The sequence below is a fragment of the Eutrigla gurnardus genome (genome assembly GCF_963514095.1).
Source record: "Eutrigla gurnardus genome assembly, chromosome: 1".
Classification (NCBI taxonomy): Eukaryota; Metazoa; Chordata; class Actinopteri; order Perciformes; family Triglidae; genus Eutrigla; species Eutrigla gurnardus.
Genome location: NC_139915.1, coordinates 3378943 through 3403882, shown reverse-complemented (window position 1 = coordinate 3403882; position 24940 = coordinate 3378943). Strand labels below are relative to the sequence as shown.

The following is a 24940-nucleotide window of genomic DNA, read 5'->3' as shown; positions in this document are numbered from 1 at the left end:
ATTAAGCTATGTATGATTCATGATTAATATCCTCATCATTATTGTTATCACGTCTGCTGAGTTGAATAAAGTTTGTGTTTATTCTGGATATTCACTTTTCTCTAATATCTCTCTTTCATGTAGAATTGTCTTCTCCTTTCCTTGCTTTTTTTTATTTATTACACAATAAGACACGCCAGACATTCTGAATGCTCAAATAGAATTCAGTAGAGATGCTGTGATTTTGACCCACACGTCTTTTTGCTGTAGCGGAGTGTGGAGCCTCCTCGCTGGGAACAGAAGGTGTTCTGCTCTCTCCGAACTTCCCCTCCAACTACGACAACAACCACGAGTGCATCTACCGCATCACTACCGAGAAGGGCAAAGGCATCAGGCTGAAAGCTGAGAGCTTCTCTCTGCAAGATGGAGACTATGTCAAGGTATACCCACACAAATACGACGAGCTTTTCTCAATCAGGTGGTACAAAATCCCTAAATGCATAAATTAGAGACGGTATGTACAGAATCTGAAACACACAATATGCACATACAGGATTATAGTCACAATCAAAACCTGTCTATATGCAAAGTTGTATATGATTTACACATATGTACGCTTGAGCGGATTATTACATGTTCGGTTTATTTCCGGTTATGCCAAAACGATAATTGAGTTGTGAATGTTGGCATGATCGTGAACATGACGTGCTTTTGGAGTGACCACACACTTGGACCATAACGATGTATATATATATATCATTAAAATCAGTGCTTCACGGCACTGCATGTGGAAACTTTCTTTTTGTTTTTCACAATAAAAGTATGTGAATTATGTGCTCAAGAGTTATAATCTAAATGAACAATAAGGATTGAGGGTTAAAAACAGTCGGAGTTCGTCTCTAAACTTGAGGAATGACGGCAGGAGCTTTGAGTCCTTGCTCAGCCAGTAGTCTGGAGCTTGTATTAGCAAGGTGTGCCCTGGCTGTAAGATGTGTTAAACATTGTTGTAAGCAGTAGTAACATCCCTGCAGGGTTTATTACCCATGTTCTCTATTAGTGCTGATGGTGCTCCTGCTGCAGTGGCCATCCACGGCTGAATGAATACTTGGAAACAGAGGCACAAAGGGATCCATTCAGCCTCTGTTAACCCTTGAAGAAACCACACCACATTATTGTTGTAGCCAAACGTTTTTATACACTTTTATTGATTGTTATAAGTGGTAATACTACGTTTTAAAAAGCCACAGAATGGATTGAACAAAAATGCATTATTATTTTATTTGCACGCACAAGACTTTATAAAATGCAAATAATGAAAAAGAGAAAAATGTGACCGGAGAGAGAAGCCGCAGGCTTGTACAGACTTCCTCTTAACATAAGGAGGAAAACATAAAAAAATACAAGTGAACTTAATTTAGTAAATGACAATAAGAACCACACAAAATGAGCTGAAAAACAAATCAATCAATAGACAAGAATCCAATACAAACTAATACATATAACAAATAAATCCTCCAAATATAGGTAAAAAAAATAAAAATAAAAAATATTAAGAAAAAATATATATTTATATAGGAACATGAATATCTGATGAATATTATTATCTATATATATCACAATGTGTAAAACTGCTTGTGTGCCAGTTCATATGGCGTGACTGCAGAAAGAATAATCTGTATTTAGACTGATGCTCGAACCATCAGCCTTTCTATTTTCACAACAACAAAAACACCATGTTGACTGATCCATGTAATCTTAGTTATAATTATGGTATTCATGGATTTTCTGGTTATCCTCAGTCAGCTGGAGTTGTCACAGTGTGTGTATATATAAGTAAATCATTTGGATGTGATTAAATGTGTGTTTCATTAGATGTGCTTACATGTGTGTGTCTTATATAGAAAGATAATTAAAGATTTTCCCGAGGCTCATAATTCCCCCTAAACCCTCTCTTGGGCACACATGCCCACTTCCGTGTCAGTCCGGTTCTGTGAGCTGCTTTACAGTCTCGACGTTGTCCTACAGACATCATCTAAAACTGTTTCTGTTCACAATGTCTCCTAGCGGTATTAGGCCTGAGGGCATGGTTAAGCCAGTATGTGGTTAGAGTATATTATCAGTATTAGGCTGAGAGTACTGGCTAAGCCTGTCTGTGGTTAGATCGTATTAGCGGGCTTCTCCCTGACTTTCAGAGAGGCTTGGCAGCGTTGTGGGGAAATGGTGTGGGATTGGTTCAATGTTAAAGAAAAATCCCCTTAAAGGAGAAGTGGCATCAAGATGGTTAACAGATATAAACATGCTTGAATATTGCTTGTACAGTATATTCTATCACAGGCTGGATTCTGAAAAAATAAGGTATGACTACAGTATGTCATTGTCTCTGTAACTCAACAAAGAAAAGAAATGCTCCTTTTCAAATTGTGATTGTTTTCTTTACAAGGCATTTGACATAGTATGTACCGTAATAAATGGATTCCTTATCAGAAAATAACAGCAACAGAGGAAGAGAATACAAAGAATGAGTGGAGATCACAAAGTTAATGAGGATGCACTGGATGCTAACATAGCAATCAAAATGTAATGGGGAGCAGCAAGAGTGATGCAAGAATGACACAGAATATATTCAACATGGGGCACACGACAATATTAGATGTTTAGCCTCAGTCGGGCTTCAAATACAATTAAATGAATAGTAAGAGTGTATTTGCGTCATTCCCCCTCGCTGTATGTACAATGCAAAATATTAGAACAACGGCTCTTCTTTCTCATGTGTAATGAAATGAGGCTGCTAACATGGCTATTGACCTCTGATCTAACAAATGATGTAGAAAAAAACCCACTCGAACAGCAATCATGTGAAAAAGGGTAGTCATGAAATTGGCATTTAAAGGTGCTATTGACAACATTGATAACATCCAGCCACTAGATGGCGCACTCCCCCCTTCCACTGCATTCACAACACAGCTGTTGCTCGAAGCGCATGGGCCCTCAACGGGTTCGTGTTAGCTAAAAGCTAGCTCTAACGCTATCTTACCGGTTACCTCGGCGTGGCGTTTCAGTCCTTGAATCTCCTTCAGCCGACGCCGACGATCAAACGCTGAACGTTAACTCCAGTCTCGCTCCTCCATCTGTCACTTAGCACTTGGGACTGGTACCAAAATGCCGCCCGAAGTCCCGTTTTCTCCACAAACTGGCAACCTCAAAGACTCGCAGGGATACCATGTGATACCAACGTTGTTATTCTATTGGCTCACAAGCCTTGCTAGAAGCCGCAGTCACACGTCTACACAGAGGTAAACAACACATTCATTACGGACCGACAACATCTTTTAAAATGATTAATTCACGATTAAAAAAATGTGATAGTTTGATTCTACACCTTTCTAAAAGCTCTGTGGATGTATTATTATTATTTTTTAATTATTCGTTTACATAAAAATGTTATCAATAGGACCTTTAAAAAGTAGCAATTATGCAAAATTTAGCAGGCACCTGATATCATTGCAATATTGTGTGATGTCAATGACGAATAATGTCCATGTCTGTTAATTATAAGTTTCCTGCAGATTGAAGAGAAAGCATAGTGCTAACAGAACATGAAATGGAAGGAAAGCCCCAAAATGGCTCAAAGGCGAGGCAATTAGCACGCCCCTCCCCAGGCTAACGGCGCTGGAGCTAATGCATGTTACTGCAGCCGAACACAAACCATTTGTTTGACAGCTCCAGCGAGCTTTAGGCTAAAACCTCCTGTAACATATGAACCGCCTCATTACGATTCATTATTGCTACTGGCTACGTTTTTTTTCTTCCTGGCACTTGTGAAAGAAAGAGCTCGCCAAACGCCTAAAATGTGCTCCTAATACAGTGCTCGGCCAAATGTACTCAGATGTATTCCACCTTAAGAAAGAAGCGAGGGTCAGGCAGAAACAAGTAAGGAATCGTTCTGTGAAAATAGAGGTGGTAGGCGAGCAAAGCGAAAGGGGAGAGCGGGGGGGAGAGTGGGAGTGGGGGGTGGCAGATGGTGACATGTTGATTTATGAGCTGCAGGGCTTTTCATTAACCATACTTTTTACTGAAACAGAGAGAGGGGGTAGAACGATAGAGAGAAAGCAAGAGAGAGAGAGAGCGACAGCAAGATGCAAAATATGTGGGAAACTGACAGATGGAATTGAAGGGATGCAGGGAGGAAGGAAGCGTACTTTAGGGGTGTAACCTTACAGATAGAGTGATACAACGCTTTCTTTTTACTTCTCATCTCACAGTGTCTCTGTGTTCCTTATGAACATACTTCATTTCCGACTTTGGTTCCTTGGAGATCATCTCCTCGGACTGGCAGTTCCTCACTCCAGCCTTTTCCTGTGGCATTCCTGCCACCTGCATGCCCGTCACCACCAATCTGTGTGAATGTCCCAGGCTGCCAAATATATAAGCATGTGCAGTTCACATTTATATCCCAGCTGTGAGATGGTATTATGAGGTACTTCATGGTCCTAATTCTCCACTTCAAACTGCAGTAAAAAAATAGCCCCGCTTCCTAAACGACTTCTCTACTCCCACATTACAGCTCCACACAGAGATCTTTCTGACCACGAGCAGCTCAAAGGCTCTCAGCTTCAAATACGGAGCTGGAAACTTGAAACGTGTCTCTTAAAAGTTTCAAAATCCTCCATAAATTTCTCTAACCTCATTTTTGTTCTAACCACTACTCTGCTCTCCATCGGGATGCTCTGTGTATTGCAAACAATATTTTTCGCCAAAATATGGCCAAAGTACACAGCTTCCATTTGTTGTATCCACAGTGTGTGAGCTTATGTCGGTTCCAAACAAGTAAATCTGATCATTTGGGGCTGAGAACACACTGTCGTGAGCGTATATGTGGTAAGTGAATGTGCTGCAGCAGGGATTCTCTGCACATGAACCCTTCAGTTGGACACTGTTACACTCTGCTCAACTTTCTCATGTCGCCAAGTTGCAAAGCTTCTTCTGGCAGCCGTTCCTGCACCCTCCCCATCGACTTGACTCAGCGCTCATTTGAAATAAAGGACTTCCAGCTGTTTTGTCGCTTGTTTTTGCTGCCATGCGAGGGAACGTTCACAGGTTTACGATCACAATTAAAATGACGAGAAGCAAAATTGTTAGGAGACGGATCGAAGTCTAGCAAGAAGGCTAAAATGTAAACAGCCTCATCCATTTTTTTTACAAATGGGAAGAAGAGAAAGCTTATTAGCAAAGGGAATATCCAGAAAATCGTGTGATATTAATCCAATCCATCTTTATGTGGTTGTCAACGTTCCTTTCTATTCTCTATTCTCACCATGTCTAAGATGACGGCGTTTCAAACCAAATCACGCACACAAACATTGCCTTGCTGATTTTAACTCGGTGCTTAGTTAACAACAGCAGACTTGTAGCTTCCACTGGTGATTTCTAGGACACACAGTATTACTTGTTAATTGTTTTCTCAGTTAAATTGAATCCAATTTAGCAGCAAACAACATTTAAGCAATGTAACCAATTTATTCACCCACCATGAAACCCCCTTGAACATTGTGTTTCATTTTTCTGTGGAATCGTTACATAAAAATCTTGATTGTTTAACATAAAAAGGGAGGCTTCATCAGTTCTTCAGGCTGTCACAGCTCACTGGTGACCTGGGCAACTTTCATGTTATTTTTTAGGCTCCGTCTTTGTAATGCTTCACAAGGTCCACACTGGTGCACAGCTAAGCAAAGTAGCTATTTCCTGAGGCACGGTGAGGGTTTATTTTTACCTCGCTTGTGTTATTTGGTGTTTGGATGACTCACTGTGTGTTGCAGAGGAGAGGTACAGGCAACGCAGCAATGCCCTGCCATTGGGGTTTCAGGACTGACCACTGGTCTTCCCCCAGACCAGATCAGCAATGAACTGTTCACCAATGTTCTGTCATATTCTCGTTACTTTAACTAAGTAAAGCTGAACCCACATACAGCGCTGCAAACACTGTAAACGTGCTCTTTGGTCCCATTGCTGTGCTTTGATTGACAGGTGTATGATGGAGAGAACACTTCATCCCGTCTCCTTGGCAACTTCACACACGACGGCATGATGGATCATGCCATCAATAGCACGTCCAATCGCTTGTGGCTGGAGTTCAACAGCAATGCCTCTGGCAGCGATCAGGGCTTCCACCTGACATACACAAGTAAGTTGTCTGAGAACGTTTAACAATCAAGATTTCAGTCCGGGTTGATTTAGAATTTCTATTTCAATGGTAACAATGACTTTGCTTCGGCTTTAGGGGTCAGGGTTTTTTTGTTAATACGTGTGCATCAAGTTTTCAGCATTGGGTGGGCATAGTTCCATTTCTGGTGCGTATACAAAGGAGAAAAAGTACAAATTTGTAATTTTGTCCATAAATGTCGCCACAGACACTGATTTCATAATACTACAAATATATAAATATTGCAATGCATTTAACAGTGGGCTATGAGCTCAATACAAATGGTGTTACCCCATGTTATAGATAACCTAGTGACTTTATTAAAATTAAAATCTTAGAGATTGCTTTAATTCACTGTTACAGCAATGTTTTTTTTCAGGTATTGCAAAGTAACAACCTACCCCCCCATCTGTGTCTCACACACAGACACACTCACACACTGTTTTCCACACAGATGCACCCAAACAGTAATTTGCTAAATTTTGAGTAGCTCATCATGAAGGTCCTTATAAGGAGATGCTTTTAATTGAAAACTAGAGTGGTAGTGATTGTGTTAGATTGCTCTCATGAATACATCCTGCATCTGTCCTGCACTTCAGTCAAGTGATTCTTAAGTGCCACATACCAGAACAAAGCAGGAGTCCTGTACCACAACACTCGAGAGACTTGTCTCCCTCCTTCAGGGAATTTCCAAGCTATTTCTTTCCCTTCTCATAGCCGAAAAAAGAGACAACAATTAGTTCCCCTTGCAATATCTCTTTAAGGTCAAGTACAACATGCAACAGGAGTTGACGAAGTATACGCTGCTTTTTTCCGAGTCTAACGGACAACAGCTTACTCTGCTGTCACTTGTCTGAAGATCGGTGTTCAGTATTGTAGACTCAACCATATAGCTGTTCAGGGTCTCGTTGCCTAACACTGCGTCTTCACCCGGACATCACACGTCAACCTCGAAGACTGAACGTGGGTCCCAACGCAACTTGGACTGTGACTATTCAAAACCTATATGGCCGTTCTTGTGTTCGAACACGCATTCTTCAGTGAAATCTGGACAAACTGTGGACCACAGTGTGCTAGCTCACCCGGCTAGGTCAGCTAGCGCCAAGCTCGCTACCAACAACCTCGCCTTCGGACTATTTAACACCGGCTCGCTCACCAACAATGGGCCTCGGCTCCCAACTTCCCGAAACTACTTCTCCAGGGTTTGTTGAGGAAAGTTGGTATTGGAGCGGACGACACTCAGCTCTATCTTCCCACCAAGTCTTCCCTCTCGGACTGCCTCTTAGAAATCAAATCCTTGTTCATTCAGAATTTCCTCAAACTTAACTGCAATTAAAACAGAATTTCTCCTTGTTTGCACCAAGTCCCCTCTGGCCAAATGTAACAACTTTCAGATGTACAGCCCTTCGTTTTGAGAATTTTCTCCCACAAGCCATCTGTGACACTGACTTTCTCCCCAATTTCAAATCCTGCCTAAAAACCTCCATCTTCAGATTGGCTTGCCTGCAGATTACATCTGTTTTTATTATATTATTTGTACATGTCAGGTGATTCCTGTAAGGTGCCCAGAAATAAAATGTATATCCAATTATTCATGAAATCAAAGATCTAAGACTTTTTCTATGTACACAAAAGGCATATTTATCTCAAATGTTGTTAAATCTGTGTTAGTGAGCACTTCCCCTTTGCAGAGATAATCCATCCACCTGACAGATGTGGCACATTAAGATGCTGATTAGACAACATGCGTAATGCACAGGTGTGCCTAAGGGTGGTCACAGTAAAACGCCACTGAGTTTTTAGCAGTCAGTATCTGGCTGTTGGCTTGTGGAATGTTGGTCCTCTCTACTCTTCTACGGCTGTGCAAAGTTGCTGGATATTGGCAGGAAGTGGAAGCTCACTCACATGACGGATTCATCCGCAACAAGAACATTTCACTTCCCTGAAACTGTTTCTGATGGTTTGTGCAGAAACGATTTGGTTATGCAAACCAATTGTTGCATCAGCTGTCTGGGTGTCTGGTCTCAGACGATCTTGCAGGTGAAAACACCGGATGTGGAGGTCCGGGCTGGCTTGGTTACACGTGGTCTGAGGTCGGTTGGATTAACAGACAAATTCTCAGAAACGACTTTGGAGACAGCTTATGGTAGAGAAATGAACATTCACTTCACGAGCTCTGGTGGACATTCCTGCAGCCAGCATCTCAATTGCATGCTCCCTCAAAACTTGTGACATCTGTGGCATTGCCCTGTGTGATGAAACGGCGTTTTATTGTGACCAGCCTTGGGCACACCTGTGCATCAACCATTAATCAGCATCTTGATGTGCCACATCTGCCAGGTGGACGGATAATCTCAGCAAAGGAGAAGTGCTCACTAACGCAGATTGAAACACATTTGTGACCAGAATTTGAGAGAAATGGACCTTCTGTTTGAATAGAACATGTCTTAGATCTTTTGATATCAGCTCAGATATCGGAGCAAAATCCAACATATTTTTGTTCAGTGTAGATGTGCCTACATACACACGTACACACAAGCCCCTTAATGGCTTTAAAGAGAGTCTGTTAAGAAGGCAGGGCCAGCTGCTGTGTAAGTCAAAGAGGCTATTAGAGGAGCATTTATCTGCAAGTCATTAAAAGACGGTGAGAAATGACACATCTGGAGTGGAAGAGTGACTGGACGGAGGGACACGAGGATGAAGGTAGATATTATATGGATCCTAGATGGATGCTCTGTATGTCAGTAAAACCATTAGACAGCCGTTAGTCTGCAAGTCGTTAAACTGGAGAACGTGACACCTTCTGCAAAGTTCTGCTACAATGGATGAGCTGATGGATAGATAAGAGAGATTGATCGGTTTATACAGGAGAAAGGAGAGAGCAGCATCTGATCAAGAGAGACAGCAATGGTTTCTTAAATAGAGTCAAGGACTTCGGTAAAAGCTTTAATACTACACAGCATTAGAGGCTATTTTAATAGAGTAACGCGAGTTCAAACATCTGTTCGAGACATTAACAAGAGAGGTTGACGGTGATATGCATCTGTTTTACTGAAATGGATGCAGGAAGGGATATGCAGATGTAGGTGCACCGCTCTCAGCTGTGGAGACGGCTCACATAAAGAAGTTGCTGGCTGTAGAAGATGTAATTAAAAGGCTGTTGCAAGACGTTCAGGTTTTTCATCCAGAAATAACAGATAATATGTATTGCTTTTGACATGATTACATCACTCAACAGTCAAGGAGACTGGTGGAGATGTTGCTGTTGTCTAATCAAATATTTAAGTGATGCCCTCTGCCAAGAAGATATTACACATTCTTAACAAACAATTTATCATGAAATCATTTTTATTATCACTTCATTTATTTGTAGAACATGAAAAATGTTTCCGTGCAAGTGGAAGAGCGTGGAGGGCGATCTTTATGACAAGTTATTAGTAAAGTAAAGGTTTACCAGGTGGACGGATAATCTCAGCAAAGGAGAAGTGCTCACTAACGCAGATTGAAACACATTTGTGACCAGAATTTGAGAGAAATGGACCTTCTGTTTGAATAGAACATGTCTTAGATCTTTTGATATCAGCTCAGATGTTGGAGAAAAATCCAACATATTTTTGTTCAGTGTAGATGTGCCTACATACACACGTACACACTAGCCCCTTAATGGCTTTAAAGAGAGTTTATGACAAGTTATTAGTAAAGTAAAGGTTTGACCGGGATCATGTCATACATGAGCTTATATTGTTGAAACAAACATTATAATTGTGAACAATTCACTGTTCGTTGAGCATTACCTAGCAACTAGGACGTCTCTGATCTGAGGAGTTAAGACTATTATAAGCTGACGTAATTGAATATATGTTGATAGTGTTGTGTCGTTGTTTATCCCTCTGTTTTGAGGAAACCGTTCTGTTCTTTGCTATCTGCAGAACACACACACATCCCTTGCAGTGTGCCCGTTCAAGTGTGCGCTACATTTGTGGTTGTGTGGGATGAAAAAAAATTATCATTTCCACAGTTTCATATAGAAACCACATTTTTTATATCCAGGAATATAATCGCTGTGGCAGCTCACTACACATCATTATATCTGTCAGAAAGGGGGAGAAGCCCATCCATTTTTAAAATGTCATAGAAACAAGCTTATGAGCAGAATGTCCAGCACCTTTCACTGAAGCTGTCACATCATGTTTCAGCACTGACAGTGTCCAAACTTGAGATTTCTGCAGGAAGTAGTGGGCTTCAGGGGAAGAATGACTGCATCAGGAGAGAGGACAGGATGACCCAGCCTGTGTGTGTGTGTTTGTCTCATTGTGTGTCTGTGTGTGTCTCTTTCTAGGTTTTGATCTCATACGCTGCGAGGAGCCGGGTGTCCCCAATTACGGCTATAAGATCCAAGACGACGGCCATTTTGCCAGCACCTTCGTCCTGTACTCCTGCAACCCCGGATACAGTCTGCATGGCACGAGTACGCTGACCTGTCTGAGCGGGGACAGACGTGTCTGGGATAAACCACTTCCTTCCTGCATCGGTTAGTATGACAACACGTATGTAGGTTCTACATACATCAATCATTCAGAACTACAGATCTGAATTATTAACCGTCAGTTCAGAAGCATAGCGTGGGGAAAGGCAGGAGCTACTCATGTCTGCTTCTGAGCTCCAGTCAGAGCACCGTGATTCAAAAGAGAGAGCGAGTGAGCAAATGATTGAGTCAATACAGGTGAATACTTTGAGAAGAGGGTCCAGGGACTGAGTCAACACTGTGGGAAATGTCCGTGGTGGCGCTGATACAGCTCTGAGTAAAATAAAGAGCCCTTGTTGATCCACCTGTGCAAAGCTCTGTGAGCGTGGACAGCGGGATGTCGCTGGGCATGAGGCTTTAGTGCATCGGGATATTTTAAGGATGGCATGCTCGAGGTGCTAAAATAGGGAATGACTGTCTGAATTGAACCGTGATGAATTTCTAATGTAAGCCAGACTACTTTCTTGTACCCTGAAGGTGTGCACTGTATTTTATGCCAAGGACTTTGACAGAAGCCTTTGCTTTATGTTCTATTCTGAGTATGCACAATAAATAGAATATTCTATCAGAAGAGAGGTTTTTCAGGTGGCAGAAATGCTGTGATGTAAAAAACTATATTGATTCCTCTGAAATTGTCGAGTCTATCTTTTTAGACGGTGGACATCACAGACTGGAAAGCGTGCTGAAATACTCTAGACTGTAAGCCAGAGTTGATTACTGCATCCTACTTTTAAAAGTTCTAATAATTCATTTCCCTTGCCTCCATGCTTTTATGCCAATCTAGTCAAAATAGTGGCAATAATTCAACCTGGAGCAATTCTATTTTTGTCATCTCAGCTAGTTTATTCCACACCCACATAGGATGATTAGTCATGATAAAAAAGAAAAAAAAAGATTCTGGGAATAGAAGTCAGATTTTATATAATTCTGACTCGTCAATAGAGAGCTACACAGAGTGACAACAAAATTAGAAATGTAACTGTTGAATATGCAGGCAGCTCATTTCTAATATTAAAGTCAGAGGCGTCAAAGTTCATATCAAATTCATACATTTAAGTTGAAAGAACAAGCTTGAGAGCAGCCCGCCAGCACAAGTGTCAGCCATCTATGTGACTGCTGATGTGCTACAGTCTCATGACAAAAATAAAAGTTTTGCATATCTAGGAATGTATTTGCATATTTCCCCGGTTTTAAAGTGGATAAGCTGCCAGGTTGCTTTAGCTTTAGTTGGCACTTGGCAGCTCTTAATTAGACCGGAGAGCAGTGTGCCAAACCATTCAGGTGCTGTGACATGGGGATGTTTGGTCTCCTCGCGGACCTGTGAAAGTGACTCTGTGTTTTAGCAGGTCCAGGTGGCCTTTCTGATCCTTATTGTCATTCAGGAACCACCAGTCAAGCATGAACTCACTGTGTGTCTGTTTGCATTGTTGCTAGCTAGCTTTGAAATCCCTAAAGCGTGTTTGCAGTTGTTGAACTCCGTAATTCCTGCTTGTCCGTGAATATTTTTTGGTTTTGCATATTTTACAAATGAAAGCACTTTCCCTATGCGTGGTTCTACCTTGCTGGATGGACGCGCGTTAATTTGGAATTCCCTGCTGCAGAGCCAAGCCTTGTGCCTTTCTAACTTGCCAGCACACCTGAGGTGGGACACGGCCTGATGTGGTTGCTAATGGCAACTAAAAAGAATGTGTGTTCATAGGTGTGCGCGGTGAATACATTTGTGTGGGAGGGAATGAGAATGAGTATGCATTTTTGGCTGGGGGTGTGTGTGTGTGTGTCCCTCTGTACCTCTGCAGTCACTCATTAATTTGTAGATGCTCCGTCGCTGCCTTATTTCAGGTAAGCCAGCCACCAGGAGAATACTTGCTGGCAGAGCCCTGGGCTACTCGCTCTATAGCTGCCTTTGTCTCTCTGCCTCTCTGACTGTCCTCTCCTTCTCTGTCTGGCTCCGTCCCATATCTGCATGTACTAGCATGGAGATGAGGAGATGGTTTAGCCTCAGGCTCTCTCTCTCTACCACCGGATCTGGCTCTCGTGCTCTGCTCATGCAGTAAACACAGTTGCTAAACCTTCTTCTGTGTATGCGTGTGCCTCTTATTCTCCTTTTCTTCTTCCATGCTGGGAAATTGCACTTGTCATCGGCCCGGACCTACTAAATTACTCTCTCTCTCTCTCTCTTCTTTGTGCCTCTCCCCCTCTTTTCCTGCTTTCCACAGTGAAACCTAGCAGAGTGCTCTCCATCACTGAAACAAATGGTTATAATATGTCCGTGGGTGTGTCCATCCATACGTGTGTGTGTGCTTGTGTAACTGTGAAAGTGTTTTCAAGTATGTGTCTGGCCGTGTGTGATGACTTACTTCCTGTGTTTGTGTTCCCGTCTATTGGTGAGCGTTCTGCCGAGGGTAATGCAGCAGCAGTAGGTTGTCATGGTATTGTAGATTACGGAGACGTCCTCTTAACTCACTCAAACACGCGATGCACATAGCGATATGAAGCATAAACTGTTTTCTAATCAGCAGCGATCTGCTGGCTCAGCGGGCTACCATGTACTACCATGATGAGTTCCAATCTGCTCCCAGGCTTCTCCCCTGCTTCCTGCTATCTCCCCAGATCCTCGCACTGAAAACAATACAGAAATAACACAAAAGCCAGTTCTCTCTTGTGCATTAAACAGCCTTTTTTTTTTCTTGAACTTTGAACACTATTGGGAGATCCTTAAGGGAAAACAGCCATCAAAGTTATTCACCAGCCTTGAAACTGTATAGCAGGAGCTTGGATAATTCAAGGTTGATGTAATGATTCAAGGCCTTTTTAACTGATTCTCATTTAACTCAACCTTCACACCTCAGGGTACTACACAGGGAAGTCAGGGAGCCAGCCACCTCGCATAGAGACAAACTGAAAATGTGAAGCAAGCTGGAAAAAAGACCACGGATTATAACAAGCATCAGATTGTATTGAGAGGAGAACTCTTCACAGGCTGGACTGGATCTGAAATGACCCGTGGAAAAGCTAGCCCGACCTAATGTGCATGAATTCATTTCCAAAGAACAGACTGCAGTGAGCAAACATAGCAACATCCAAAACATGGTCGACCCGGGCAAATCCTAGCGAACGCCAACACTGGCAGCAGCTTCCTGCTCATCGATTAACAAGCCGCCAAGTTAAAAACAGCAGCGATGTATAACAATGTCCTGGGAACAAAGTTATGGCAACGAATTCCAGCAATTATTTGTTCATATGGAAAGACTCATTGATTGAAAGTCATATTTTCCCCTTCACCATGTTCTGTAGCCAACGAGATGTAGACGATAAAAGAAGATAAAAACGTTGTGACTAATATCTCTCCTGTTGAGATCATGACTCAGCAGGTGGACAGAGCTTTGACTACCGTTACTACGAGATAAGATCCTCTCTGACGGCAGACATGTTGACACACGACCCTGCCCCAACTTAGAGGATTTAGCTCAGTCCAACTCAGGTCATGGTCAGGTCATGGGTCAGGACATGGGTCAGGACATGGGTCAGGTCTTGGGTCAGGTCATGGTCAGGTCTTGGGTCAGGACATGGGTCAGATCTTGGTCAGGTCTTGGGTCAGGACATGGGTCAGGTCTTGGGCCAGGTCATGGTCAGGTCTTGGGTCAGGTCATGGTCAGGTCTTGGGTCAGGACATGGGTCAGATCTTGGTCAGGTCTTGGGTCAGGTCATGGTGAGGTCTTGGGTCAGGACATGGGTCAGATCTTGGTCAGGTCTTGGGTCTGGTCATGGTCAGGTCTTGGGTCAGGTCATGGTCAGGTCTTGGGTCAGGTCTTGGGTCAGGACATGGGTCAGATCTTGGTCAGGTCTTGGGTCAGGACATGGGTAAGATCATGGTCAGGTCTTGGGTCAGGTCATGGTCAGGTCTTGGGTCAGGTCATGGTCAGGTCATGGTCAGGTCTTGGTCAGGTCTTGGGTCAGGTCATGGACCAGGTCATGGTCAGGTCTTGGGTCAGGTCATGGACCAGATCATGGGTCAGGTCTTGATCAGGACATGGGTCAGGTCTTGGGTCAGGTCATGGACCAGATCATGGGTCAGGTCTTGGTCAGGCCTTGGGTCAGGTCTTGGGTCAGGACATTGGTCAGGTCATGGGTCAGGTCTTGGTCAGGTCATGAACCAGGTCATGGGTCAGGTCTTGGTCAGGTCTTGGGTCAGGACATTGGCCAGGTCATGGGTCAGGTATTGGTCAGGTAATGGACCAGGTCATGGGTCAGGTCTTGGTCAGGTCTTGGTCAGGTCTTGGGTCAGGACATTGGCCAGGTCATGGGTCAGGTATTGGTCAGGTAATGGACCAGGTCATGGGTCAGGCCATGGTCAGGTCTTGGTTCTGAGAAACCCAGTGAGGCTATGAAGACACTAACTGAGAGGGAGAAACACTGTGAAAGGACGAGCTTGAACAAATGATCCAGAAGAAGCACGTCTCAGGATCACCATGACAATGCAGTTGGATTCATAGGATTTATCTCCACCTTGTAAAAAGTGACTCATGTTCTCAAATAGAGTTGAAATGTTTTTGTACGTTTCTAACATGATCTAAGGCGGAGCAGCTAATCATAGTCACGCTGCAGCGATCTACCCATAATCCCTGCATTGTTAAATGCTCTGATGCTCCCTCTGTGTTCGAGCTGTCCAGTTAAATGTGTGTAGAAGTATGTGTAGGACCTGCTGTGGTTTTGTTCATTTGGTTAAGATGAAAATGGAGTTCTGTTCTGATTTGATGGATTACAAAGGCCCTAAATAGAAGAGCTTTTTTCCCTGATCATCCCTCTGTCTGGTGTCCTTGCAGCGGAGTGCGGAGGTCACCTAACTGGAGCAGTGTCGGGACGGATTTTATCCCCGGGATATCCTGCTCCGTACGACAACAACCTCCACTGTACCTGGACCATCGAGGCCGACACAGGCAAGACTATCAGGTAATTAAGAAGCAGTTGGAGATACACATCAAGGCTACGGTGAGTGTGATGATGCCTCCAGTTAGGTCTTTCTTCTTCTTTACATGAAAGGAAACTAGCCAAGACTGTTTCTTCATGCAGAAATAAGAACTAACAAGTAGAGTAGCTCTGCTCTGGCCATGAGAAGGTTAGCTTCCTGGCTCCCCACCGACCGTACAGGTAAACACTCACACTGGCAGGTAATGATATATTCACTAATTACAGATAACTGTTCACTGTCAAAGCCACCGCTGTGTAGAGGAGTACACCACATTAGTCATTATGCCACCGCCGCGTTTCTCAACAAGTTGTACTGTGTGTGTGTGTGTGTGTGTGTGTGTGTGTGTGTGTGTGTGTGTGTGTGTGTGTGTGTGTGTGTCTTTCTTCAGCTCGGCTTCATTGTATTTTACGGTTGACTTCATTTCGGTAAAAGTACTGAATAAAGAACAGTTCTTAATGCTTGTATTGGATCTCTGATCTCCTCGTGTGATTCCTCAGCCTCCACTTCATCGTTTTTGACACCGAGGTCGGCCATGACATCCTGAGAGTTTGGGACGGTCCATCCGGGCCATCGGATGGAGGGATTCTGTTGAAGGAATGGTCAGGCCCGGCCCTACCTGAGGATAGTCACTCGACCTTCAACATACTCACACTGCAGTTTGATTCTGATTATTTCATCAGCAAGCAAGGCTTTTCTATCCAGTTCTCCAGTAAGTTGGAATCATTAAACTGGAGTTTACATGGAAGAGGGGAAAACGATGAGAAACGTTCCGTGATTGTGCTAAATCACTGATTTGGGTGGTCTAACTCACTCTGTCCCCCCACATTCATTCATGAAGAAAAACCAATTACTGAATTAGCAATTAAATTAGCTAATTAACAAACTCATCACACATATAGTTTTAGTTATTAAATGAGCTTCATTTATATTGGATGTAAGAGAATTAATCTAGAATTAATTCTGCACTTAACAGGATTTCTGAAAAGCCAAAGACAAATGAGAAATTGAATATGTCACCCGGGGAACCGCTGAAGAAGCCCAGAGACCTGTGGCTCAGTGGTGGTTGTTTCCTGGGAAACCAGGAGATGAGATTAGTTTAAGGCTAGTTAGCTATTTAATAGCATTTCACTTAGAAATGGATGAAAAAAAATAATGGTTACAATAAAAAAAAGCACATGATAATAATAATTCGGTGAAGTCTGACATTTTGAACTTCCAAAATTATCAAATATAAATCTCAAAATCACAAACACCAACACACATAACTGTCCAGACGATTAAAGAGATGCATAAATGTTTACATTTTCTCCCTCTCTCTCTCTCTCTCTCTCTCTCTCTCTCTCTCTCTCTCTCTCTCTCTCTCTCTCTCTCTATGTCTCTCTCTCTTTCAAACACACACACACACACACATTAGATTTTTTCCTTTCCCCCATATTTAAAACAGTAAATATTTGCACTCACTAACATGCTAATCAGAGAACTGTTATTCCATTACTATGGTAATGATATTTACCTCGGTGTTGATTTACTAAAGCCAAGGTAATGGTATTGGTCACAATGATTTATTTAAAGGAAAGGTTTTGCAATTTATTGAGCAAATGATTTTTAGGGGTTATGTCACATCAAATATCTTTCTCAGTCTTGGTTTTGTTCTATTATGTTGTCCTCTCTCTTCCCTCTGTGTCAAATATACAATAATGTGGTTTTACACATCATCATCATTTCTATGTTTGGTGTGGATTGTATTAAATGCTACTAGTATTTTTGACCAGGGCCCTCCTCCCTGTCCTGTCTTGTAAATATTCTCACGATCCCTTCGATTTATTGTGTGATCCCCTGAGAGGTCCTAACCCCCGGGTCAGCAACATAGATGACAGATGGGAATACATTTTGTTCTGCTCTGTACCTATCATCTCCAACCAAAACACCATGGAAACCACCGGGATTTGTCAGAAACGTAATAGACAATACTGACATTCATACAGAAACCTTGCATTGCTTATTGGGGGAGCCACTAAATGAAAGCAAAAAGACCAGATCTGACTGATCAGGTTGGGTTGTCACACGTATCGCCATCCACCCTGCTACCTTTAATAACGACGACAGTAATCCCAATCAGTACACAGCACATATTGTGTCTATATACTACACGGTACTACAATATGTTTCTCTTCTGCAGCCACTACAGCAACGACGTGCAACGACCCGGGCGTCCCCGTGAACGGCTCCCGATACGGGGACAGCAAGGAGCCCGGGGACAGCATGACGTTCCAGTGTGATCCAGGCTACCAGCTGCAAGGCCTGGACACCATCACATGTGTGAGGATGGATAACAGGTTCTACTGGCAGCCCGACCCGCCAACGTGTGTAGGTAGGTGGACGCCACTGAAGAACAGATGATGCTGTGATGTCATAACCCTAAAAATGTGGACTCAGTAAGAGTTTGATTAAGATGTATGAGATACTGTTCATCACGTTCTCCAATGAATACGTGGAACAATGGAAGGCCGAGGGCCGAGGCTGGATGATGGAGAGCTTTATCTTGAGTCAGAAGTGTAAAAGTAAACAAAGAGGACAGATCGGGTCCCGTATGGCCCTCTGTGCTGTTCAGACACAACCAACACTCTTTTGAGGAAGATCAACCGAAGCCTGCTGGTGAGGTGATCTCTAATTCCAAGTGATGCTGCTGGAGCATCAGATGGCTTTTCCTCACTGGAGGCGTGCTCTTTAGGATCAAGGAGAAGCTGAACCAGCGCTGAAGAACCTGTTGGGATAAGCAAGAGCACTGTTGCCGTCGGTGGACCACGTCTAAAATCAACATGGATCCCCAAAACCTCCTGAACTCAGACCCAGGATGCTGAGACTGGAAACGAGGGAGGAAAGTGGGAAGTGTAACATCAGAATGACGCAGGTAGCTGTAATGGGCTTCTGTTTGAAAAGTGTTGAAAAGCCGGAGCTCGTTGCTCTTTTTCTCCGTCATCACCTGCCTCACCTACTGCTTAGAGCCCAGTGAGCTTCCACATTCAGTCCACACCTCATTCACAGTGCTGGGTTTGTTTTTCACTCTCCCACTTTCAGGTGTGCTTTCCTTTTCTTTTCTGTTCCTCCTCAGCTCCTTCCGACACACTCGAGTCTCTCGCCAAACAAAGGAGATGGCTGTTAGCCGTGAAGTCTGAAATCTTTTTTGATAAAATAGCAGGAATAGCAGAGTCAGTCAACAAAACAGACCCAATCTGGAATGCAGCAAGAGCCTTTCATTGTCCTCACGGAGCAAGTGGCACAAAACGAGCAACTGGAGCAAATATGAATAACGTTCTGGATGCTGATTAACTGCTGCATCCAGTCAAATGTCATGAGATGACCGTAAACGTGAGGATGAGGTATGACATCAGACGCAGCTGAAGGTGGGAGTCTAATAGTGAGCAGGTTGGGGAAGATTCCTCCCAGCGAGGGGCCGCAGACGTGATGTCATCCTCCTCTTTATCAGCCCGCGCTATTGGGAAGTCCTCCAGCACATTTGTTGGAGTTGCCTTGTGAAACACCTTCCTGATGTTGCCTCTGACTCTTTGTCAGTGACCTCCCTGTAGATAAAATGTGGGGCTGGAATCCTGGCCTACGTGCACCTCCCTCTCCTCACGTTCCCCCGGGTGGCTGCTCAAGAGCTTGTGAGATTAAACCAACATTATACAGCCTAGTCTGCAAGTGTGTGTGTGTGTGTGTGAGTGATTTCCAATTGTTAATGCCTTTGTTTACCTCTATTTCACTGCTGATAATCCGTTCACACCCACCTGCCACCCTCAAGACATCTCTCCATGTTTCAAATTCTGCCCTCACATCACCAAACTGCTGCTCGAATGCATCTCTCTGTGTCTCCTGCTAATATCTCTTTCCTGCTTCTCGGCTTGTTGTGGGATAACAGGACCGCTAGGGGTGATTCTCTCTGCTTACTACCCCCAGCGTTACTCTCTCTCTCTCTCTCTCTCACCCTCGCCAGCTACCTGTGGAGGTAATATCAACACTCCACCGGGGGTAATTCTGTCTCTCCCAACCAACCCCTGCCACGCTCCCCATCACTAACTCACTCTCTTCCGCTCTGCCTACCTTTAGGGGTTATTTGAGCGGCCAATCAGGGGTGATTCTCTTTCCAAATTACCCCAAGCCCAATGCTGCGTAATCATCTTTCTGTATCTCTCTCCCTCTCTCTCTCTCTGCTGTGTCTCCAGCGACATGTGGAGGTAACGTCAGCGGCCGGTCGGGAGTCATTCTGTCTCCTAACTACCCCCAGTCTTACCCCCCGGGTAAAGAGTGTGACTGGAGAGTCAGAGTCAACCCTGACTTTGTCATCGCTCTCATCTTCAAAAGGTAAGCTACGTAAATGTGACACACGGCATGGATGTGACCACTTGTACATCCTGTGTTCAGGCTTTAAACAGCAGCTCATCTGATTCTCCAAACTCCTACCTGGGTTTCATCATTTCATGGATTTAAGATGGTTTTGGTCCACTTTAAAAATGGTCTGAATGAGCCCGCATATCTTTATTTCAGAAATGATGTCATCATTTATTGACTTTGTTGTATTGTTTCAAAGGCTGTTATTTTGGTGGAGGACTTGAGAGGTCTCAAAATAAACGTGTAGCTTTATGACAAACCAATGTTAATCAAACATTTTCACTCAACTTAGAAAACATTGTAATATATATATATATATTGTTGCTGCCTTGTATTGGTTAATTGTGCAGTAATACAGTTAGAAAAAAATCTAAAATTATTTATTGATATTCTTTGTTAGAAAATGTCTTATGAACAGATCACAAATAACATTTCACAACAACAAGAAAATAAGAACAAGAAAATAAGAGAGATACATCGAGGTTTTATTCCCTTCCTTTGGAGGCATCGTGTCTGCACCACATCACGGGGGGGGGAATGGTCTTAACGGCGATTTTAATTTTTAATTTGTTTATCCAAAATACCTGAGAAAACATGAAACATTACAAACTAATATATGGACAGCAGCCCCACAGAACTTTCTCAAAGGTATTTTTCTTTTGGCGTAAATTTAAAAATGCAACAGCCTTCATGCACTTTGTTTTCTGAGTTTAGTTTGAGTGAATTGTTCGAGAGCAAACTTTCCGTGGCAGGGTAAACAATGTGTGTGCTTTATAGTCAGGGATCAGGCTCTAATGAACCCGACTGAGTGGGGAAAACCTCATTAGTCTACAGTAAAATGCACTGCTAACATCATTAAAGAAGCTTAATGGTTAATTTGCGGTGAGATGATCGCACCTTTAAAAGCTTCAGGAAATTGAAATTAGATCTGTTCTTGACCGTCTGGGCCAAAATCTCTCAATCAGCCTTTTTGCTGTTGTTAATCAGTGTAAACTCATTATTCATATGCATCATGGAAGACATGAATGACACGACCACCTGGATCTGTTCAGGAACGTCAGAACATGTATGTTTTTGGTAGATACTCTACTCTCGTCTTGATCTAAAAAGTCAAATGCTTGTTTCCATGTTTTGTTTTTGGTAATAGGGCAGTGTTCATTTCCATTTTGAGTCCTGATTGTGCCCGAGTAGTGAATATTTTACAAGTCACAGTGGTTAGGGGCTTATGACTAAGGCAAAAGTGGAGATTGGAGTTTCACATAAAGGAGATAAAAGCAAAGCGGACTTTCTCCAGATTGCCACAGGAGAAAAAATGACCCAATTTTGGCTTCATGTTTTTCAGCTGAAGAGATAATTCCCTTCTGTTGTAACAGTGAGACAGTTTGTATTTTACTTTTAATTAAGTTGTATTGATATTGGTTGTTTTGTGAGTGTTTTCATCATTATTTATCCAATTTGAACCTTGTAATTGTGTTTTATAAAGATAAACTTCAGATGTTATATATTAATGCAGTTACTACTGACTTGCGTCTTTGAATCAAATCCACGTCCATTGAAATCAGATTTCATATTGTGGCATCACATAACGTTCAACAATCATTTGAGCCTCCACTTCCAACCGACTGTTATACTCACACTAAAAGGTATCAGCCAGGAAAGGTGTTATTATATTCTCTACTCTATAAAATATCACAAAGTATTATAATTACACTCAGTGGAAAAACATCGGCATTCTTCTCATAATAAAGCGCTGACGGTTCTGTGTGTATAATTAATTAACAAACTAAAGTTCCTTAAGTTTGCAGGATGCTCTTAAAGTTAAAGTATTAACGGACCCTTGTGTTTGTCTTCGTCGGCCACGAGAGGTTATGATCTTATCCTTTTTCTGCTGTATGAGATCGTATGACATTTAGTAGCTTCAGCATTCAGATTCTATCACTAATGCAAACGGTATTAGCACGGATCATTTTAATGCTTTGTCAGTGCAAAAGGGCTTATTTGCCCTTAAGCCCATTCTGCACGAGATAGAAACACAGGGCTTAAAGTTGAGCGTGCTTCACACTTAGTTTAACTTCAGTAAAAAATAAAAATGTAACCTCAACAAATTCTTTCCAATAGTATTTGTTATCAATAACGCCTATTTTGACCAAACTCAGGAAATGACGTCTGTATGTGCCATAAAGTAAATGGAACATTTCAAGTAAGGGAAAGAAGAATTGTCTAAATGTGCCTCATGAAAAGGCATTTTAGTTGTAAATATTGTGATTGATTGATTTAAAAATCTCTATAATGTATCCTTTTTTTGTTGCATTTTTAGGCATGATTAATGCGTGACACGCATTTCCTGATTCAAAAAATGCTTTAAAGCTGTTGTTCTTCATTATAACTCTCATTTCCTTTACTACACAACGCCAATTAAGAACAATATTGCTCATCTACATGGTTGCTCTACAGCGCCCCTGGTGCTCACACACGGTACCAACACTGAGGAGGATAAGCAGACAGGGGAAAGAGTGAGCCATGCACACTCTGACTAAAAAAACACAGAGATAGGTTTGAATACAGTCTCTCTCTATCAAAACCGATAGAATAATAATAATAATATTGATATTAAAGTATATGAAATGAAAAATGAAATGAAATATGTATTGCTGGCTTAGATTCAAATAGAGGAAACAACAACACACACTCAAATCGTTCATTTTTAATGCCGACAACACATATATGTCTAATATGTCTAAATGAAAGTCAGATTAAAGAGACAATTAGAAGAGAGATAGCACAATCTCATTAAATGAAACAGGTATTTGAGTAAAACACACATGATTGGTTCATCGTTTGCAGGATTTTAATATGAACACAAAGAACCTATTAGTGTCTGAAACCCAAGGTCGTGTCGTTTTGTTTTCCGTCCCACAGTTTCAACATGGAGCCAAGTTACGACTTCCTGCACATCTATGAGGGTGAAGACTCTAATGGGCCGTTACTAGCAAGTCTCCAAGGCAACCAGGCCCCAGAGCGAATAGAGAGCAGTGGTAACAGTCTCTTCCTGGCATTCAGATCGGATGCATCGCTGGGCATGTCTGGGTTCGCCATTGAATATAGAGGTAATTACACCCAAACTTTGCCTTCATATAATACCCTCGCACATCCCCTGCAAGGTCACATTTAAGAATTCTTCTTGGATAGTTTAGTTCTGGTAGTGCACATATAGCAAGTAGAAGTACTTGTAGTAGTAGCAGTACAAGCATAATCATTGTTATCAAGTAGTAGTAGGAGTAGCTGCGTTAGTAGTAGTTAAATGTGAGAAGGTTGAACATTTACCCAACCATGTGTATCTCTCTGCTGAACTGAGCCTGGCATGACAGCGCTGTCCCAGGTTGAGTCCAGGACATTACAGCACAATGAAGGACTTAAATCCTAAATACGCCACTGAATGCATATTGCAACTGAAAAGTCAATTACAATTGGCCCTGCGTTTAATAACCTGGAGTCGGTGCCCGACGCACCAAAATAAGAAACCACGTTGTCTGTGTTTATGAAGTGTAGTGATTAAAAAGTCGATTGAGGAGTGTCGTGCAGACTGGATAACATTTGAGCTGCTACTCTATTAATTTCAGGCTTGCTGTACATCAGAAGTGTTTTTCAGTTGAAAGGGCATGCTGCTCCATGTCAGCCCAGGAGATGTTTACTCATCCTGGTTTTACAGATGCAGCCTGACTGCAGCTGATTTAACAGTCAATGTGAAGCTGATTATTAGTTGTTTGACTGACTAGAGACTAGATGTGCTCTGTTATAGAGTATAATTCTCTCCCTCCATTTATCTCTAATTAAAAAAGATTATCTCCCTGTCTGTTGTCTGTCTCCTCACACCTCTGTACTTTTGTCATTAATTCACTACCTTTCATCTGCCATCCCTCTAATTAAAATACAACCTTAATCATCTCCTGTTTCACTTCCATCTTTGCTCCACCTCTCTCTCTCTCTCTCTCTCTCTCTCTGTCTGTCAAGCCCAGTATCTCATTCACATTGGGCGATCAAGCAAGAAAGCAGGCCCAATGCCAAGTCACAAAGACCGTTTGGAGTTTTCTTGCCCATGATTGCCCTTGTTTGCTCCTTCCTCTCATATGGGGAGGGAAATATATATGTTATTAGAGGATATTTCATACAACGTGTTATTATTTATTAGTAGTAGTCAAGAAAAGGCTAAATTTGACTCAAAATTACCTCCAATAGTTTCCACACTGAATCCTTATTGGGCTGCATTAACAATGCACTGTTAGCTCTAACTCTTCATCTAAATTATAATGAAAATGACATGAATTTGCCAAGAGAAAAGCATTTCTTGTACCACATGGGACACTGTGGCGCAGTGCCTGGTGGTGATATGAGCTCTAATGAACTTACCAGATGAATACATAATAACAAATAAAAACATTAATAATTTAGTGATAATCCCAGTTAGTTGGGACTTGTTTTTTTTTTTTAACTCAAATGATTTCCGTTCTCCACAGAAAAACCAAGAGAGGCCTGTTTTGACCCTGGTAACATTATGAACGCCAGCCGGACAGGATATGACTATAAACTGGGATCTCAGGTCTCCTACAACTGTCACCATGGCTACACAACCGTGGGTGGCGATACCATCACCTGTGTTATGGGGAATGATGGGAAGCCAGTGTGGGACAAGGCTCTGCCGTCGTGTAAAGGTAAGAGATGCACATCATGAACCGTATCCTTGCAAACGCCGTGATGATAGAACGCTCACGTCGAGCCAAATCTATGATAACCTATTAAAAAACAACCTCAACAGCCAGAAAAATAGGCTGTACGTGTGTGTGTGTGTGTGTGTGTGTGTGTGTGTGTGTGTGTGTGTGTG

General features: G+C 42.5%; 1 protein-coding gene across 1 annotated transcript in view; it reads left to right on the top strand.

Annotated features, from left to right (window-relative positions):
- The window catches only part of LOC311019224 (CUB and sushi domain-containing protein 1-like), a gene marked incomplete at both ends in the record, with an annotated part of 320797 nt that overhangs the window by 231017 nt on the left and 64840 nt on the right, over window positions 1-24940 (top strand). Inside the window, 9 exons of the mRNA XM_084018496.1 lie at window positions 250-419; window positions 6004-6160; window positions 10518-10709; window positions 15527-15653; window positions 16170-16381; window positions 17852-18043; window positions 19896-20034; window positions 22981-23168; window positions 24576-24770. Of these exons, the coding sequence (XP_083874622.1) occupies window positions 250-419; window positions 6004-6160; window positions 10518-10709; window positions 15527-15653; window positions 16170-16381; window positions 17852-18043; window positions 19896-20034; window positions 22981-23168; window positions 24576-24770 (1572 nt within the window). The remainder of the gene's footprint in view (window positions 1-249; window positions 420-6003; window positions 6161-10517; window positions 10710-15526; window positions 15654-16169; window positions 16382-17851; window positions 18044-19895; window positions 20035-22980; window positions 23169-24575; window positions 24771-24940) is intronic.